Source organism: Cyclopterus lumpus, chromosome 16 (assembly GCF_009769545.1).
Source record: "Cyclopterus lumpus isolate fCycLum1 chromosome 16, fCycLum1.pri, whole genome shotgun sequence".
In the NCBI taxonomy this organism is placed as follows: domain Eukaryota; kingdom Metazoa; phylum Chordata; class Actinopteri; order Perciformes; family Cyclopteridae; genus Cyclopterus; species Cyclopterus lumpus.
In genome coordinates, this window is record NC_046981.1 from 14,409,976 (window position 1) to 14,431,234 (window position 21,259).

Here is a 21,259-nt window from a genome sequence, read left to right on the forward strand (position 1 = left end):
TAAATGGATCTACCTCAAGCACAACCACAGTGAATATTAAAGCTGTGTCTGTAGTAATAAAGAAAGCAGGAGGGATAGGAAGAGGGTTGGTGGAGGGCTCGACTTGCAAACCAGAGATTGTTACCGACAGCCACAGGACTATTTGTGCTAACGATATGTTCCAGAGTGTGTTCCTACAATATGCTGAGCTTTTAGCTGGAGGGCTCCTCGCATGCATAAATCCCTTTATTTCTTCAAATCTCTGGGCTTATCTCACTGCGACTGCGGAGCAGAATTACTTTTACAGTGTAACCCAACCATGCTCTACCTTCATTCAAATTAACCGTAACCTTTTTGCAATATTGTATATGTTTAATAATGTTCTCTTTGTTTCAGCCCCATTGTTTAGCCTTGTATTTATTGCCCATGCACTTTTACACACGGTCAGAAACCATTACAATGTCATGAATCATTATTTGTATGCTTAAATCGATTTATGTAAAATATGCATGCATTTGCATGAAAAAGTGACACAGCCTAGTTTAAAGATGAGGGAAGGTGATTCAGTTTTCATGTTTTTAAAATGTTTCAATCCACAGTATTTTATTCAGTCTGTTTTAACATATAATTCATCAAATGATTGCTCACCATGCTTGATTTCTTTCAAGACACACACCTTAATACTCAAGGTGTTTTTGCTTTTCAACTGGGCTTGCTGATATTTGGTGACTCAGCCAATCATCTAATGCTGCTGGAGATGTATTCAACCTGGCACTAATGTGGGAGACTGTTTGGAGGGGGAGTCTCTGCCGGGGGTCATAGCACGCTAACAGAAACAGAACACTTAGCTACACGCTTTTCATCTTCCGCAGGTGGGGAAGTGGAGTGTGTCGGGAGGTCTGAACATCACAGAAGTGCCGAAGCGAAAAGGGATGAACATCACTGATTCCCTAGCTAACCGCTCCCTCGTCATCACCACCATACTGGTAGGTCGCCTCACCCGTGTAGCCTTGCATAAAAGATATCCTACACTTCATGTCTCCCTAGTATTCCTTCAGGTAAAACACTGAAGCTCAAGCTTTTCAGCGAGGTCTTATGTTTAGCTCTTTCCAGCATTAGCCACGCTTTATTCTGTTATTGCAGCATTTGGGAGATGTGCACTCAATTTACAGTCACTCTTTTACCTGCGTCCGCCCTATTTGAGAATTTAGACTAATGTTGGTGGCTTTGTCTTTATTTGTGTTAGGGGAAGTTTACACTCCAGGTTCCCTAAACAAATTCTTCAAAAGGGCTTTTAAGTTTTACCTCCTACTCTATTTATTTATTGTTTCTTTAAAAGTGAAATAAGAATATGTAAGTATAAGGTACACAATACAATTCTAAATTATTGCTTACTTGTTTTGACACAAAAAGACAAAAACAATGCTATTTGTGGGTGTGACATTCAGCTCACATGATCATGTGTGTAGCCATCTTGTGTATATTTAGGGATAAGGATAAGGATGTTTATTTAAACGAGCAGTGTGTGAAGGAGTTGGTGGCATCTTTTTAACTGGGTTCTTAAAACAAGTTTAAGAAGTCAGGCGGCGCTTTCAACCGCCTCATGGAGCTAACTTGAGCTTAATTAGCTGGCTAGCTACAGCTGATAAAAGCGATCGTAATGAGAAGTCTGCTTTTGGTCTTCAGAATTTAAAATATCGGACCATCATTATAAGCTGCATGAGTACGCTGTGCAATAATGGGAATCTTTACAGGTTTAGTAACAGGAACTTCAATTATCAGTGATTTTAAAGTCACATCATGAGCATGTTAAATGAGGCCTGGAAGTACAAAAAAACTAAGTAATAGACAGTTACACAGAATAAACTATTCTTGAGAACGCAATAATTACATGTGCAGATAGAAAGAACTAAGTGAACCCTCCCCCAGCTCCCCATCACATGTATTTGATCTCTGGTTGTATGTAATTAACGCTGTCACTGGATGTCGGGGTCTTTATGGAGCAACCAGGGAGGTGCTGACACAGATGCTCCCCCTCCTGCACCTTCTCAGGATAGATATACCAGCTGCTATGATAAACACCATCATTATGCCTATATTGGACCACAAGGCTGTAATTATGACAAGTGAGGTCAAGGCAGGACATAATGAATGCCTATCAGGTGCCATCCATGTTAATTCTGTCTCAAATAGGAGAAATTTAACAAGGATTTAAGTGGTATAATGGTAAACTACTGCAGTAGGAAATGCCAGTATTGGCTGATTATGTGTTGCAGTTAAAGTGGTGTTAATGTAGACGTGTTTCAGTTAGATTTCAAGTTGCCTAAAATGTTTGATAGTTTTTGTCTTAACAAAGTGCATTTGAGTATTTTTGACATTTGCTATGTCGTTGGGATTCATTAGTTTAAGATGATAAAATTGCCCACTTTCAAATTGCTGAAGAGAGTTTCAACTTTAATATCAATCCCCCCCCCCATGTAATGACATTGCATCAAACTGATTCCAGTGATGCATGAACAAGACGTCTGACAGCTTTATAGTGATAACTTTCTCGAAGAGATTAAGGCACTTAATGTGTTTTCCCTCTTACATTAATTGTTTGCACTCCATTGCCTGTAATGTCTCCGTGCGAGCCCACCTCCCTCCTCGTTCTGTGATGCACGCCCATGCTGCGACTGTGAGGGTAGAACTGGTATAAACACTTTGATTTCAGTCCAAACCTTGGGGAATAGCAAAAATTGGAAGGCTAGAAACAGATGGTAATGACTTTTCCCCTTAACATGAAACTTTTTGATCATGTTAATTGGGCAACTTGAGCAAAGTTGGTGGCGAAGCACTTGCTCTCTAAATGCATTGTCATCAAGTATTCATAACTTATTATTCATTTAAAAGGCCATCCTGTTGATGTCCAAGTGGTTTCATATTTTGATAACAAACAATTACAGATTTTTTTTCTCCGCATTTGATTTTGTTAGAATTTGCAGAATAAATTATGTCCTGCTTAATGTTAGTTGTATGCTGTCCTTTGCATGCAACTGAGCTCAACAAGCAGTGCCTCTGTGTCCACATGCTACCAGCACATGTGGGTATATGTTCATTGCCCCCACCTCCACCCTCATCACCTCTACTTCAACCCATGAAAAAAAAAAAACCACGAGTGAAAACAAGTGCTGTGAGTGCCTATTTTCTCCTCTTTAACTATATATGTTTACTTAGAGCCGCACAGGTTGCAGTTGAAAAAAGAAAAAACACAAAGCAAGGCTCACCTTCACCAGAGAATGAATTACCCTGCTCCTGATCTCAGTTTGTAAAATATGCACCTGGCTATTGGAGGCTGTAAATTGTATCACAGTCCTTGCATACATGGACCAACATGTTTTGCAATGCACAGTGGGACATGGAAGTTGATCAGGCAGGGAAATGGTACTAAATAAAGGAAATCATTTATGAGCTATTCTGTGTCAGTCATTGTCACTGCAGGCGTCATCTCTGCTGCTCTCCCCTGGAGATTGTTGTCAATTGATGAAGGCAACGTTGTGGGCATGTTCCATTTCACTGTGGCATTCTGTTCCTAATCAAGCTTTTATACAGCCCAAATGATGAGCAGCCAGCCAGGATATTACAGGCTAGTAAAGAGTGTCAGCTACTTGACCATAAAACAAACTGACCTGTACACCAGCTATATAGGTCAAGGGAAGAGAGGATAGTACAAACATTCACTTTATGTGCATTACCATCGCTGCATTTGGGAGAAGTGCGCTCAATTTACATTCATAGCAAGACGCTTTACATTGCAGACTTTAATTAGCTCGGTTCTCCTTTCTTTAATACATCAGTGTAGGAAAAACCTCTGCCGTCTTTCATATTTTAACACCCTCTATACCCGCACGCTGAACTTGAATCTGCTGTCACTGTCTGTTAAACGCAACAGCGACTCATCAGCTCAGATCACTTTGCTTCAATTAAGTGCATGTGCTGAAACAAATTGAAAAAGCTGACCTCAACATTGCTTTTCATTTGATCTTTTGGGTCCGTGCAGGAGGAGCCATACGTCATGCTTAGGAAGTCTGACAAGGCGTTGGTTGGGAACGACCGTTTCGAAGGATACTGCATCGACTTGCTCACAGAGCTGGCCAACGTCCTGGGCTTCACGTATGAGATCCGCCTGGTGCCTGATGGGAGATACGGCTCCCAGGACGAGAAGGGCCAGTGGAACGGCATGATCAGGGAACTCATAGAGCATGTAAGTTGTATTTCCTGTTGTCTGCTTCACATTTTTTCTTTAAAGGAACAGTTTGACATGTTGTGAAATATGCCCATTTGCTTTATTGCCAAGTTGCAAGCTCAGTCGGTGCCAGGCAACAAGAAGTTACGGCTCACCGCCAAGGAATAGCCCAGGATATAATAAATGCAATTTGTTTTGTTGTTGTGATTAAACAAATGAGGTTTTGTGGTAATTAGTCAGCTTTAGAGATACTGGTGGTTTTGTAACCTTTAGACGGGGCCAGGCACATGTTTCCGGTCTTTATGCTAAGCTAAGCTAATCGACTGCTGGCCTCCGCAAAAGATTTATTGTATGAACACGAGAGAGGTGTACATCTTCTTGTCTAACTCAGCAAGAAAGCTACTGAGCGAATTTTCCCAAAATGCCAAACTATTCCTGCATGATGTGCTGCATCTCTAAAAATATGCAACTTCAGTCGCCGTAAAATGTTTAATATTTATTTAATATTTTTTTAATATCTTAAAAAAGCATGCCAGTGAACTAAATTGAAGGTTATGTCCTCTGTGTGGGCAGTGATATAGTTATGATTGAATACAAGTCAGGAAGAGCCTGCAAAGCTGTCAGTTACATTTATGGCACAATTATGTCAAGGTTGCCTAAAAGTTACAAGTGTGTTGATGTCATTCAGCGAGGCAAACCACTTCCTTCAGCGGGATGAGCCAGAGATCCAGGATGAGCATGTGATCCTACATATATTGTCATGATGCAGGAAACACACCGGCAATCATCTTGCTGAAGCACTGTGGGCATTTTGGCTGTCTTTGTCGAAATCAAAGCCTTAGCGGCTATACAGCCTCAAACTGAAGTGATGGTGGCCATTCTCTGCTGGCATTTCATAAGTGTCCCTGTCAATGCTCTCTCTTTGTCCTCAGCCCCATCGGGTCAGCGCTGTACTCAGCTGAAAACTTGTAATAGCTTAAGTGGCATTTAGTGCAAGGAATCGGATGGCAGCAGTCAATGGCTTGGTGCTGAAAGGGTTAGGAAAGGTGGGCTTCCACTGCAGCACTTTATTTCTCCATCCAAGCTTTTTGCTAGATCCATGTTAATAACAATAACCTTGAGGGGAACAAATGGATTACTAAAGGCAGAGAATTCTGGCGAGGTATAGAGATGCATGACTCCAATGTTAAACAGCACATATGCTCTCTGTTTTGGTTTAAAAGAGAGATTTTGCAGGTGGTCACAGAAAGTTCATTAACTTACAGCACACTAGAGACAAATGAGGTTTTGGGCTGTTATTGTCTGTGACATATCGTTTACATGTGTTTTTTGAAGATGTAGCATTTGCTGACGACTGAGACCTCTTGACTGAGCTTACTGTAAAAATGTCCGGAAGCTGGTGAACTGACAAACTCATACTCATATCAACAATTTTCTCCATTTGCTTGTGAAGATAACTAATCAATCAGCAGAGAAATACAGTTGAAGATGTATTGAAGCAAGACAGCTTAGATTGTACTTATATATTTTTGCTTTTTTTAGTCGGTTTATTGCTTTTGTGAATAGCAGCAGAAGTGAAGATTAGAATCTACACTGCTATTTATTGCTTTTACTGCTCCTTATCGCATGACCAAGGGCGCATGAAGTCTGCTTTGTGGATTTTTAGTGGGTTCTATTTTGTGGTCTGGTGCTTTTCTTACCCTTGTCGGTAAGGATAAGCTGATCCGTGATTCAATAGACCTGAAACATAAACTTTAACTCAAGCTCAAGAGATCTGACCCTAGAATGCTATGAGAGGCCAATATGGCTCCAGATCCCTTGGGAGTAAACCTCAAACTACCGCAATTTCTGTATTTCTTCCCAACTCTAACAATAACGTTTACATGTGCTGTACAATGCTATTTTCTTTTCTTTTTCTTCTTATACAAAGACACAGTTTATGAAATATATTGTATGCATGAAGTGCATTCATTGTGTACACCATAAATAAAAGAGATAGAGAAGGGAATCGTAAAAAGCCACTGCTGTCATAGTTTTTATCTGATTAATTTGTATCCATAACTACTTTCTTTTAACCTCTTAAAAACCTATTGCCCCCTCATTGTTATACAGAAAGATTAGATGTATAACAGTTTACGGGAGATCGGTGCATTTGCTTAAAAAAGGGTCCCAGCATTAGATAAGGTGTGAGGTAGAAAACTTGGGAAAGCGGTTGGTTTGAGCTGATAAAACCATAAGGCTCATGCATTAATGCCATCAGCTCACATAGTAGAGACTGTACCGTCATAAATCACAGTTCCCCGTCATACTGGATACATCACATAAACAAACCACAACATCTCTACTGGAAGCATCTAACTATCCCCAAGAAAACGATTCTTTTAAACTGGAAAAACAGAAGCCAACTCACCATTTCACAGTGATTACATCTTCTAACAGAATAGTAACACTGCAATAAAGCCCAGCGCTACAAAAACAACTATTTGAACAGTTAAATGAAACATATTCAAATAGTATTACTGTTCCATAATAATTTAATTAAAATGTCTTTCTTCCCACATTCATTTCTATGTATTTATTGACTCATTCATCCACACGTTGTATTCAGTTTCTATTGTCAGGCCTTTTGTTTCCATTACCACTGCCACAACAAATGCCTCACATACTTCTATGCCCAAACTAACCCCACACAGCTGCTTCCTAACAACGATTATTCACCACACATCTTCCTCCCAATGCACATCTATAGTTAATGTTTTAGTAGGGTTCTACCTGTCGTTAACCTGTATGCAACCCTACCTCCCTATTCCTTTTAATTGTCATTTAAAAAAGCATAGTTCCATTACAACGTTTCACAAAACTCCTTGACTGACTGCTTTAGTTTATTTATATCAGATGAAGCCTTCATTCATCTCAGTACTATAGTTCATCAAGTTATGTCACACATAGAAGATGATGTGACAGAAATAGAGCAAAGCTCTGTGAGATCACACTTTTGGATGCATATAATACTATATTTTTTTCTCCCCAAGTAACTGCTGCGTACGATAAAGTACAATGATTTATCACTGTGTAACATACAGCCTTTATTTTGTATTCAGTCTAGTCACAACGCTCACTGCGGTGCCAAAGGGCATTGTTTGGAAGGTGCTAAATGATGCAACAGGCCTTGTTAAACTTGATTTAATCATAATAGATGATTACTTTAATCAAGCTGTGATGCAAATGTTAATAGCGTGCTTAGCACATCATTTGTTTCTGTCATGGCAATTCCCGTTTCCCTCGACAGATACGCTAGAAGGTTGTAGCCAGCCCACATCATCTTTGGAAGACACTTTCAGTCGACTAGATTTAGGTCTGAATGAAAGGCTGCTCTACATTGTGTGTATTCTGTGTGTTTTTATGCTCATCTAAGGATCTTTTTTTGTTGGTAAAAGCATGTGACTGGATGTGAATGGACAAGTGCTATTTTGATTTTGATCTGAGACAACAGGGTGACATGGTGGTGGGAGTGGCTGACCCGTAGCTGCAAGGGCAACAGTTCAACTGCCTCAACAGCAAATATGTCTGTCCCGTCTGTCAAAGACCCCCTTCAGTAAATCACAATTCCAGGCCACCAGGCTCTGAATGCACCGCTAATGCATGGCAACAGTTGCTAGGTTGCATCGCATGTGCTTCATCATTAGCCCTTTGTGTAGTATGCTATTAGACTGCCTTACATAAAAGGCATATCTACACTGTTATGCTCAGAAGTGTCCTGCTGTGCATCCATTCATCTCCAAAAGTGTCAGTGCATGTTCAACTGGCGAATCATACCATTTTATATCATCCCTGTAGCAGAAATTGCTCTCCGTTATCTGTGTTGACCATTTCATAGTTCAGCAAAGTGTGTTTCTGCAAATGCACAACATTCTAATGAAGCAAAATCTGCTCTTGTATCTACTCTAAAAGAAGAAAGGGAGCAGCACAGGATCCCTTATATGCAAGTGCTATACAATCCTCATATCAGCATCGTGATTGCTAGCTGTAAAATACATATACAGACTGTATAGCACAGTGTGTAAATGTTTGCTAAAAGATAAAAAGCCTTGGTTGTAAGCCGTATGTAATTACCGTGTGTTTGGCACCACAGCAAATGCACTAATGTCCTCTGCCGTTTATCAATTCAGAAAAACTAGAACAAGATAGAGCTCACTGTGATAATGCTCAGCTACTCTAGGTTCAGTGTGCAGAAAATATATTGGAGAGCCACGGACGTGCGAGTTGTAACTTCATCATCAGGTGAAGAGGTCCGGAGGGAGAACACCACTAAGCCCACCATCTGCAAACCCAGATAACACAGAGCCATGTGGCACGCAGCAGGGCACTATCAGGTAATCTTGATTGAGCCCAGTTTGTGTGCCTGAGCAGTAAGCAGAACAAGGACATGCAGCATGTATATTAGCGCACCGTAGGGATGTTTGGAATCGCATGCTGGTTGATCTTCCGGCTGAGTGGCAGGTTGGTTCAAAGCTGAAGTTGGCAGCACTGTGTGATGTACACATTTTGCATAGTTTAAGAGGGACAGCCGATGCACTGCAGGATGCATCGGTTTTCCCATCTTTTCAGAGGCCACCGTGTATTTAGCTACCATGGTGCTGACCACAGGAGTGCCCAATCCGCAGTGCCAGGCGCAAAGTGGAAATGTTTTCTTTCTGACCTTTGTTTATTGCTATGGAGTAGTTATCACATGGATCTGGGGAATGAGCTGTTTCAGCCACAGGGAGAGTTAAACCCATGTTAAGAACAGTGGTTTTGGGGTCTTACAAAACAAATAAGATGCCATAGAGTACACATCACAAGAAGTATGCAGGACTTTTGCGTTGTGCTTCTGGAACCAGCAGATGCATTTCCTGTGGGAGCAGGTCTGATGGTTTTGCATAAAGACCCAAAGCAAACACGAGAACTCAATTTATTTGGTGTAACTGCTGTACGGTCAGCGGTGAACAAGCCCTGTTCATCTCTTGCCGCTCAGCATGTGGGAAGAAAAGAAAAGCTTCCCCTTGCGAGTTGTGTCGTTTCTTGGAGGAAAGAGCTATCCGAGCGTGAACCAAGCTGCTGGTTTCATTAACCTCCTGTCCAGCTTGGTTGCAGGGGAGTTGTGGGGCCCGCAAATTTAAATGGTAACCTTCTGAATCTGCAGTCATTCGCACATAATAGTGTCGGCAACTTATTTGTCATGCTCAGCCGTGTCCGTTGCATAATGCTATATGGTGTCATGTGTCATTCTATTGACACTAGATAATGGCTTCATAGATGGAACTGCATCTGAGACATTGGAGCAGTGTAAAAGGCATCATCAAAGAGACATATTTAACTTCCCAGTGAATGCCACCCCCATATATTATTGTCTATATCTAAACTTCAAATGAAAGGCAAACCATATATAACATGGTTGTATCAATAGCATGGTGAAGAGTCTTCAGTGGTTGTGTGAGACAGTGTTTTGACATAGCTTCGACATAATTTGAGTTTGCATGCAGTATTTATAGTGTTTAGCATCTTCACCATCCCCTTATAACATGTTTGGATGTTCATTTTTGCTAATTAGCACTAATTGAAAAGCTGAGGCTGATGGGAATGCCATTTGTTTTGCATAAATTTGATCATAAACTAAAGTATTACAAAACATGTCCATTTTAATCTAATCGTATTGCTACACGACAAGTTTCAGAAGTTAACAAAATTCATTCTGAGGGGGAGGAGAATGTCTGAACCAAACTTAAAAATAATTAATTCAATAATTGTTGATGCATTTTACTCAATCTTATTGTGGGACTAGAGGGTCAGGGGCTCACATTATAATTAATATTCTATGAAACTATCAGTATTTCAGTCTGGATTAAAGTGGTGGACCAAGAGACAAACATTGTGAACTCTAAGGCAACGCTGCAAGCTTTGCCGAAAAAAATAGTAACAATATTAAAATAGAAATCAGATGTTCTCTATTTATGCTCTATGTTTCTCCGCTACAGAGAGCAGACTTGGCAGTGGCTCCTCTCACCATAACCTACATGCGTGAAAAGGTCATCGACTTCTCCAAGCCCTTCATGAGCATGGGCATCAGCATTCTGTATCGCAAACCCAACGCCACCAACAACGGCTTCTTCTCCTTCCTGAACCCAATGACTCCCGACATCTGGGTCTACATCCTCTTGGCCTACCTGGGTGTTAGCTGTGTCCTTTTTGTCATTGCCAGGTAAGTCCACACGTTGCATACTGTCCCATACGTCCTTCCTACATTTCTCCTTGAGGTCTCTCAATAGACACGGACATCTACTCTGAAATCACCGCAAGCTGAGATTTGAGTGAACCAGCCAGTTCGTCATACTGTGTTAGTGATTGAGGCAGTTATGTCTGCATGGGCTGTGGGAGGAGGAATATGAATAAAGAACCTTCAGTGGAGTTGCAAAGTCCCATTCAGTGAGCAATTCCTCGTTTCCTGTGTGATGTCTTTCTTTATTGGCAATGCATCTTTACGATGCACTTTAAAATGATTGCTTAAAATAAAGAAATACTTGCTGATGCAAAAACAAAATGATATCCTTGTGATCATATTCAGCAGTACAAAGAGAAAAGATAGACACACCTGATGGGAAATGTCATCAGTGGAAGCTATTTATAGTTGATCATTAGCATTTACATACAAAAATGTAATTCCTGGCAGTAATAACTCATAGAGTTATTATGGTTGGAGTTCTGTTGATTGGCTTAACATTTTTTCTTTCTTCATGAATAAGATGAATATCCTGTTAGCATCATTGTGAGTATTTCCTCCTGCTCCTCATGTAAAATGGTGCTTGAGGAAGTTCTAGAAAAGCAGCAACTGAAAGGCGTTCTGCGGCTTGAGAGCAAACAGCTGCACTCCTCTCTCCTCATTCGTTGTTGTAAGACCAAACACAGTACGGAGTGGCTTCACATAAGAATACAATCATCTTAAATTGTTGCATCCGTTTTTTTGGAGGCTGGCCTAGAAAGCTGGAAAGCTGCTGCATCCCCTAAATCGTGTGAGCATGAAACAGACAGTGGTGAACAATAAGAGGGCTACTTTAGCACAAGTAGGTCAAATTAAATACTGGACTCATGTCAAGGCATTACCAACGATATTAGGCAGAAAACACTTCGGATTTCAAAAGCTATGCTGCACCATAATTATGTTGCAAGGTATCCTTCCAGAGGCACATTTTAGTCCATAGCTGGAGACGAATGGCATGTAAAATAAACAGTAAGTCAGACTATATTTAACAACTTAAGGATGATTTAAGAGGACGTAGAGCAAGAATATATTGTGTCTCTCTCATTCAACCCATAACTCGAAAACCAGGAGAAACACATCGGAACAATTATCAGAAGATGTGTAATGAAGGTTCCTCCATGTTCTTGTCGTCCCTCATAGTTACACAGAGACCTGGTTTTGGCTTCTGTCCAGGCTGGTGAGGGTGCAAAAATATCTTGTTCTCTTATTGATTGGAATTATAATTGTATCGCCATTTCCAATATTAACAACAAAAGTATTCAAAAGCGAAAGAGTTTGACTGTATAAAAGGTAGAGAGATCAAAAGACATTGCACTTGCTTTGTTGGAGAAAATCAAGCATTTACATACAACATTAAATCACTTTGTGGATCCAAGTATGTTGCTATAAATCCATCTATAGCTACAGCCATTGTCATACATAATCCATAATCCATGCAATTTATTTTTGTCAAATATTTGACATGGGTATTAACATCTTGCCAATGAACATTCACTAATGATGGAGAATAGCTGCCTATGAAATAATTAATATAGAACAATGTTATGTTTGGACACCAAGCCGTTTCCAGACCACCTCCTCTACTGTATGTGTGGGCCGCTCTCGTGGCAGACAGCTAACAGTGTTGTTTAGCAGACACTTCTGTTTAGGGTCGTTCAGTCTGAAACAGGCTTACGGCTGCGCTCACCGACACGGATTGCACTGGCTCCCTGTAAAATCAAGAATCACATTTAAAATTCTTCTCCTCACCTACAAAGCCTTGATTGGTGATGCACCATCATATCTTAAGGAGCTTGTAGTACCATATTGCCCCACTAGAGAGCTGCGCTCACTAAATGCGGGGCTACTTGTGGTTCCTAGAGTCCTAAAAAGTAGAATGGGAGCAAGAGCCTTCAGTTATCAAGCTCCTCTTTTATGGAACCAGCTTCCACTTTCAGTCCGGGAGGCAGACACAGTCACCTCATTCAAGAATAGACTTAAGACTTTCCTCTTTAATAGTGCTTATAGTTAGGGCTGAATCAGGTTTGCCCTGGTCCAGCCCCTTGATATGCTGCTATAGGCTTATAGGCTGCTGGGGGATGTTTTAGGATACACTGAGCACCTCTCTCCTCTTCTCTCTCTCCTTATGGATGAATTCACATCTCTCCATTGCACCTTATTAACTCTGCTTCCTCCCCGGAGTCGTTGTGACTTCACGTCTCATAGGGTCCATTGGACCTGGAGGTGTCTGATGCCTGGTGAGCCGGCCTCCCACCTTGGCCCTGCTGATGCCCCGCCCCCTCCTCTCTACCTCCTTCTGTTTCATTGATTGGAGTTCCATTCATACATTGTCATATTCATGTAATGTGTTTATGTAACTTTGTAATGCTGTTCATTCTGTCCACATGACATCTATTGCTTCTGTCCATCCGGGGAGAGGGATCCTCCTCTGTTGCTCTCCTGAAGGTTTCTTCCCTTTTTTCCCTGTGAAAGGTTATTTTTGGGGAGTTTTTCCTGATCCGATGTGAGGTCAAAGGTCAGGGATGTTGTATGTGTACAGATTGTAAAGCCCTCTGAGGCAAATTTGTAATTTGTGATATTGGGCTATACAAAATAAACTGAATTGAAAAATTGAATTTAGAAAATAGCAGAGAACCAGGGATATTGAAAAAGCACGAGGACCGTTAATGTAGACATTGCAATCAAATGAGTGAAAAGGAACATTAACCTATTTTTCCAGTTCATGTGTAGTTTTTGAAATTCGCAGAAAGCCTCTCCTATTTTCCACGCCTCTTCACTATCACATATTATTTGAACATGGCTTTCCATTTCACATTAAAGTCAAACAAAATGAGACTGAGATGAGAATTCATTGGAATAGTGGGGAGAAGCTTTAGTACAACAGCTGCCCAAGGCTCCTCTGATGTCTGCAAATGTTAATAAGGGGACGTGAATGTTAAGAGAAACACTTTGAGAGGAAAACACTGGAGTGTATTTTATTTTAATGCTATTTTAATAATTAAAGACATACAACTTATGTATGCCAACATTGAGTAAAAGCCCCCTCTTATTGGCAATCAGTTCAGATGTCTGATTGCTTAACTACAATAAGAAATACTGTCTGAAAGAAAAACTCAGTTTTAGAGGCTTTAAAGGATTAACCATTAGTTCTGATCACTGTCTGATTAAAATAGACTGCTGACATGTTAGAAAAATATTTCTGTAGCATGTAATTAGATTGAAGTGTATCTATCTCTTGAACAATATACACGTCAGTTAAATTTTTCGAGATAATTCTTAACTATGCACCATTGTGGGTTCCAGTGTTGTGGACCATTTTAGTTACTTATCTAGCTTTTGAAGAAATGGGTTTTCTTTTCTATCATTACCACTTTCTACCATATCTCATCAAAGTAAGAGATATGCCACATATTGAGTAGAAGTCTAAGAGATCCAATTGTATCAAGAAGAGCACCCAGAGTAAAGAGGCAGAAAAAGACATTTCACATTATATGAATACATTGAAAAAAAGAGGGGGAAGTAGTGACATTTAGAATGTTTTATCTCAGAATCTGCCTCTGAAAATGGCTTGTGCAATGAAAGGTTTGCAGCAGGTGTCAAACTAAATGGCAGAGATATGGAAAGATGCATGCTTTATGGTTTCAGTGGAGTCTTAATACCTCACATTCTCAAACATGACTGAAATTCCTGAGCACCTTTAGCCCAAGGCATACATATACTGAATAATAAATAGTTTTGAGCTAAGGCTCAATCGTGACAAGATGATTACAAAATTAGTTGTTACACTCATTAATGCAGTGTAACTACTGCAAATAAACAACTCGAAATGTATGGGTGGGTGATGACATTGTCCCCAACATGTTAAGAAAAGTAAAAGTCACATGAGCAATGGATCAAACGACTATGTTTTATTTGAAAGCTGTTGCCCATTGTGATAAACCCAACTCTACACTTCCTCTTTTACACAGCTTTTTAATGTCAGCACATTGTTTTGGTTTACATAGCTTGCAGCTTAATTGCTCGGGTTAAGTCTTACTGCTCTCATGAGTTTTGTTGAGAGCAGCAGTGGGCAGTTTTCCTCAGTGCCCAGTGCCCAGCCCCGAACGTCCAACAAACTAAATTAGTGACTAACTATTGAACATAGATTGGAGCATGTAGCAGCTAAAGAGACGTATATTTGTTTTAGGAGTAGGTGGAGACCAAAACAGAGTGAATATCGGACGTTATCAGGTTGCCACAAATAACTGCTACTATTACTTTGTGTTCGCTGGATATATAAATATGTACATTGCGAACATGTTTGCCACAATATTTCCATAGAGTTAGTCAATGTTGTGTTTTCTGCTGCCGACATATGGCCCAAATAATCAGTGAAGAGCTGCTGCTGGAATGGTGTTCAAGAGGGGTCTGAAACATATTCTTGTGCTTATTTTTAATTGTTTATATCTCATGACGATAAAGATAAAAAAAATCAAACTTCCTTTCTCGTTCCCAGGTTCAGCCCATACGAATGGTATGACGCCCATCCTTGTAACCCTGGATCCGATGTGGTGGAGAATAACTTCACCCTCCTGAACAGCTTCTGGTTTGGAGTCGGTTCCTTAATGCAACAAGGTTTGGCGGCGCACACATCCTCTTCCCTGTCAGAAACAATACTGTCAAACCACCCCCTTTCCCCATGCACTGCTAGCTCTCTCGTTCTCCCTCTTTAGCTGACAAGCTCCATGATTTCCATTCCCTGACTGTTTCATAAGACATTTTACCTGTCAAGAACAACAGCGGAGCTCAGACTTACATGACAAAGGAAGGCTGTTGTCACCTACCTGCTGTTTAAGAAGGTTAGAGTAGGTGCCAGACACTTGTCAGAGATTGTCAGGAAAGGATGGAAAACATTGCTGCATTCATTTCCCCACAACGCAGTGGCTTGCCCAAGAGCTTTCGATTTCTGGGACGAAAAGGGTGAGTGAGGAACATGTCTGACAAATGCCAGCTGTCAGCCATGGCTGGTGTGATGTTTTCAGCGCTGTGCGGGAAGAAATTCCTATGTCCCCCACCTAACTGTCCAACAAGTATCCTACCAATTAAATGTCTTTGTGATCTTTAATGGTGCTCCGCTACGGATATTGACACTGATTACGGGGTCTTTTTGAAGCCATTTCACCGCTCAACAAGCAAGTGTGCTCCTCTGATCTTTGAATGTCTGGGGAGTGAATGTCATAGCCTACCATTTGTATAATTAAATTCCTGAGGTGGTTGCCTAGGATTGTTTCCAACTCTTACACTTCCAGTAACTCCAGAGCGTTGTCAAGTCCAAAAGTCAACATAAAAATGATGTCATTATTTCCAAAATGAACATCATACATCTAAAGAACTATTTGGCATCAAATCCATATTATATTTTACTTATTTATATTAGCCGTTCAAAAACATTAAAACATTTTCAATGCAGTCAAAACTACCAATTTGGCCGCTCGCTGTGTTCAAATCGCTCAGAGCGATTTAGCAGAAAATTAGGATTGAAAACATTTCAATTTAGAATCGATGCGACATCTCGTCGGACGATAATCGTCAGCGGCCGATCGGAGCACCCGTAGTGTATAATGCTGAAACCAGTCAGAACAAAATAAGCAATTTATTCACTCAGCACGAGAACCCACCATCAATCACTAAACCTCCCACTATTTAATTAGACCTTTTTGACTGAAAAACCAAAGGGATACAACAAGTTTTCATTTGCCAAATGTCCCTTCAAGGGATAGTAAATGAAGGCCCAGGAGTAAAATAATGAAGTCAACTGTGGAGGAAAAAGAAGGCCCAAGTAATAAAATGCTTAACCCCAATGTAACAAGACAAATCAAAGGGGCTTAGTGAGACTTGACAGTGGATCTTTGCCCATAAGGATAGCAAACACATTCAGCAATTCATTAAGCACAGAGGCTCGGCAGCACTCTTGTGAAACTGCATAGCAGCTCGGCCAATTTGCCGGTGCAGGCAGAGGGCTGCGAGTGTAGCACCGGCATGCCGGCAGGGAGAGGAGAGAGAAAATCAAAACAGAATGAGCTAGTTAGTAGCCTTTATTATTCAACTAAACTGGGAAGAATTCCCTATTATATATATTTTGTCATAGCTCACAATGTTGTTAACTGAAACTGTTGCTGCTATTCAGTTTTTATTCATTGTCCTCCAAAAAATACTCACAGATCAAAGTTAATATTAGGATCATGTGAGCTTTCTAGCAGGTTTATCTGCATTATGAATGGATATATGACATCGGTAGGTTTTTGTATTTGCATTACTGTTTCTACATGATTTTTAAATTGAGATTTTCAAAATGATCTTGACAATGATTTGAAAACCGATGTAAATAATCTGAGTCGAAATTGACGGACTGATTCTGGCTTTTGTGCTGCAGCACCTTGTCACACACGCTGCATGGCGGCCTCTGCAGCGAGGTGGACGTTGTCTGAGTCATATTAACAGACATCCGCTACTCGTCTGCCACACACGGTGACAGCAGTTGAGACGGAAGCCATTTCCTTGACATGTTTAAAATGCAAATGGACACGTTTGAGGAGATGCACAAATAAAAAGAGAAATCCTCCCAGCTCGTCTGTGGGAGGGAGGTGTCATAGACAAGACAAAGAATGCAAAATATGAGGAGGTGCAAAAACAAACACTTTGTGTACTTTAAATGCTTTCCTTGGGGTCTCGGTAGGCGGTTGCTCACAACAAACATATGTCTGATCGTTTCCTGTAAATTGGTTTCTCCGCGTGAAATAATTTTAGAAAGTATGTTTGCTTTATGAGTTGGCTTATTCCCAATTCTCTCATTCTCGCTGACATTGTTCTTTGATTTTCTAAAATATATTTGTACTCTAAATATGACCAAGATGCATTGTTAACGTATTGTACTCTTTATTTGATTCTTTATGCACAAACTAATATCCACTGACGTGTCAGTGTTTAAGAAACTGCAGTTGTGACTTTGCCCAATCTTGAGATTCAGAACAGGATTTACATGAAATGGAATAAACATTTTCACAAGTGTTAATATTTAAAAGCAATTAACAAGTAAAAGCCTGGAGCTTTGAAAGGGAGTTATTGTGCAGTGACTCCACAGAGCGAATGCTAAGTGCAGGTAATCATTCTCATGAGAATGCCTTGTTTTCTAATGTTAAAGTGAGGCATTGCTAGTGGGCAGAAACACTAAAGAAATCCTGGACACCATAATGCACTGCTGAATCCAGCTTTATTTCCCCAGACTGAAAATTAAAAAAGCATCATTAGAGACTAAACATCCTGTTCATTTATATAAAATGAGAATAGCAGCGTCAGACTGACTTCTTCTTGGTGTCGTCTTAACAAATGTGTGCGGAAATATCCGTAGTGGCTGTAGATGTAATGTATCATTATACATTAACTCCCCTTTTGTGTATAGTATTCACAGATGCCGCAATAAAGAACTCACACACAAGAAATACATGGACTACTGGAATTCAACCTGAGTCAACATTAAGTTAAAAAACACTGATAGTTTCCTTAAGTGCTGGTTGATTAATAATATTGATGCATTACAGAGCAACCAATTGGAAACACAAGCCTCACAACTCCATGTTCGGCGTGATATATGAATCATAAAGCTGGATGATAGAACAAATCTAAAAGGAGTTAAAAAAACAACAGCACCATTTTCTTTTCCGACCTGAACTAAAAGAATTAAAAATGTCAAAATTCAAGTCTACTTTTTAATATAACCGACAAGTAAGCTCTCGAAAGCCTTTTGATGCTAGTAAATAGGCCTTGAGTTAAGATTTGTTTTGTTTTCCTAAAAGCACTTTTGAACCGTCTCCTGTGGTATTAAGACTTTGTAACTCGTGGCAAACAAGATAAATATGAGGTGTTGCACAACCCTGACTGTGAGTAAAAATAAAAAGTTAGGACACCTCATATTTTTATTTTCATTTGTATTTTTTTCTCTTGAGTAAACTGACAAGTGAGCAATAACAAAAGGCACAAAGGTTGTTTGTTACTGCTTGATGTTTAACTTTGTGGTGAGCTAATGTTAGCTACAGGCTGGACTAGCCTGTAGCTAACATTTACTACCTAAAGCTTGTCCTCCATGTCCAAAAATGTCATATGCTATCTAATGCCTTTTAAGGTAAATACATTTACTTAGGAAATCCCTTTATTCATTTCACTTTGAGAGTTAGATGAGAAGATCGACCACTCCCATAACTGTTAATGTACAGAGCCATGTTGTGTTTACTCAAACTCATGTGACCATGGTAGGCCTACAGCTCGTTTTCGTGCTGTCGAGGTGAAGGATTGTCTTGCTGAACAGAAATTTTAATAGCATCATGAATTTGTGTTTGCCACAGACCTTATTTTCTGCAATAATCCAAAATCCAATGAAAAAATCCCATGGACATTTTGTCCAGGGAACCTATGCGAAGCTAACGTCTAGGGTCGGCCTGACAGAACTACGTCATAGTAAAGTGTTACTGTTTACTAATTTAAAGCTCCTTTTGCAGGTCGTTGTTCATCTAACATTTGATTGTACTTTTTCCTGCATCTTCATCAATCTCTTACTTCCACTAATACGGCATAATAAGTATTTTTTATTTTCACTTACAAGTAAATTCCTGAGCCTGGTCTCAAAATTCGAGATGTCTATTTTCCTCAGTGTTGTGTTAGTATGTCTAATCTTAGGCAGCTATTTAAAACATGTATGTGAACGAGCAGTGCAACAGTCAGTGAGATTGATGTTTTGGTTACTGCAATAGAATAAGTATCATCTTCTCCGAACAAACATTTATTTTACCCCGGCTTACGAGATACGAGTCCTTCCTCGAGGAAATACATCAGGCGCCGTTTCATTTCCCTTGCACCATATGATTGATCTGTTTTTTGTATTTATGATTCTCTGATCCAGGGTCATATACTGTCTCCTGCTGACAACCGCATTTTATCGTGTGGAATTCAATTGAGTTCTCCGTTGCTTCACTTCATTTTTAGTGCAACAAGAGAATGCGACTGGACCTCCACGCTGGGAAGTCACAGTGAATTAAGGGGTTTGACTGTCTTCACTTGTTTGTAACCATGTAGTCTTTGTCAAACCACAAAGGACAAATCCAATCAAATTTGGAGGAAGAGGTTAAAGAGCCGACCGCTCTGCCGCCCGATTGTGGGCTTGTTACTCTTTGGAATTGCTCTCATAAATCTTCTCAGTACAGTAACAGTGCACAAAGCACAAGGGTATTTTAAAGGTTGTCAGATATGAGATATAAAGTAACTTTAACACCAGTCAGTGAGCCATTATAATCATAGTATTACTTAGCAGAGGACCACTCAAAGTCAAGGTTGATGCTGAAGTGTCAGTCTGGCTATGTAGTATATTTAGATAGATATTTTTCTTTTACTGTTTTTTATACAGACTGTAATGATTTGACTGCAAAATATATTAGTGTGAACATGATGAGCTATAAATGACATAATTAAATGAAAACAATAGTAGTGTGAATTACATATGACATGTCAACTGGTTCATTAAAACTGATTTCAGATAAAAGATTCAGTCCGAGACTAGGATCAATTGTAAATGGTATTAATCAGTTAATCTTTCATGTTTTAGCGTTGATTATGCAGCACATACTTGAATCAAAATAAACCACATTAGAAATAATGAAATAAGGTGTAGGGATCGATTTTATGCTCCCTCATTAAAGGTTTTTGATACGTATTATATGTTCAATAAATACACTTTGGTACCGATGTAAGTTAACAATATACAATAATTGTCATCTGCAAGTGTGATTGAGTACATAGTGAATTAGTAAGTTATTGCTCCGACAGGTGATTGAACCTAATGTAGAAGCCTGAGGAACACACCGTTTAATGCCCATTCTGAGTTGTGAGCTTAGATTTTGGCTAAACTGATTAACTGGCTTTATTTCCAGTGGCACTGCCAACAACATGTGCAGGCTAATTAACAAAAATGCAGACCATCATGTTTCTGCATTTGTGTAATTTGGGTACAGAGTTGGCAGGTACAATGTTATCCGGAAAATCTCTTAATAGTGTCTCACTTTGTGTTGCGTACAGGCTCAGAACTGATGCCCAAAGCCCTGTCGACCCGGATCATCGGTGGGATCTGGTGGTTCTTCACACTCATCATCATATCATCATACACAGCGAATTTAGCAGCTTTTCTCACTGTGGAGAGGATGGACTCGCCTGTGGACTCAGCCGATGACATCGCCAAGCAGACCAAGATTGAGTACGGCGTGGTCAAAGACGGCGCAACCATGACTTTCTTCAAGGTATAGTACGCACAATAAAGAGTGTATGGTTGGTTCAAACTACGTTATCATTATGACGTTTTTAATTTAAAAAACACAAGTAAACTACTGAAGTTAGTTTAGAAGAAATATTAGATGAAATAAACAGCAATATAGTCACCGAGATTGGTTCCAGTGTTAAAACAGTCATAGTGTAGCAGAAGCATGCCGAGTGCAAACATGTAGAGTACCGTAATGATAATGATGTAAAACGTATGTGAAATTAAATAAGATGTTTTTTCTTTAGTTAATAGTGTATGTATGTGTATATATATATATATATATATATATATATATATATATATATATATATATATATACACACACACACACACACACACACACACACACAGTTAGATCTTAATTCCCAAAGCAAAGGCAAATTCTTCAGCTTCTCCACTTTTTTACACTGTTTGATGTGTT

At 39.8% G+C, this 21,259-nt stretch overlaps 1 protein-coding gene across 1 annotated transcript in view; it reads left to right on the forward strand.

The window, feature by feature from the left end:
• The window catches only part of LOC117745823 (glutamate receptor ionotropic, kainate 3), a 38,855-nt gene that overhangs the window by 13,812 nt on the left and 3,784 nt on the right, over window positions 1-21,259 (forward strand). Inside the window, exons 10-14 of the mRNA XM_034554365.1 lie at window positions 852-965; window positions 4,019-4,222; window positions 10,219-10,442; window positions 14,995-15,113; window positions 20,601-20,818. Coding sequence (XP_034410256.1) covers window positions 852-965; window positions 4,019-4,222; window positions 10,219-10,442; window positions 14,995-15,113; window positions 20,601-20,818 — 879 coding nt within the window. The remainder of the gene's footprint in view (window positions 1-851; window positions 966-4,018; window positions 4,223-10,218; window positions 10,443-14,994; window positions 15,114-20,600; window positions 20,819-21,259) is intronic.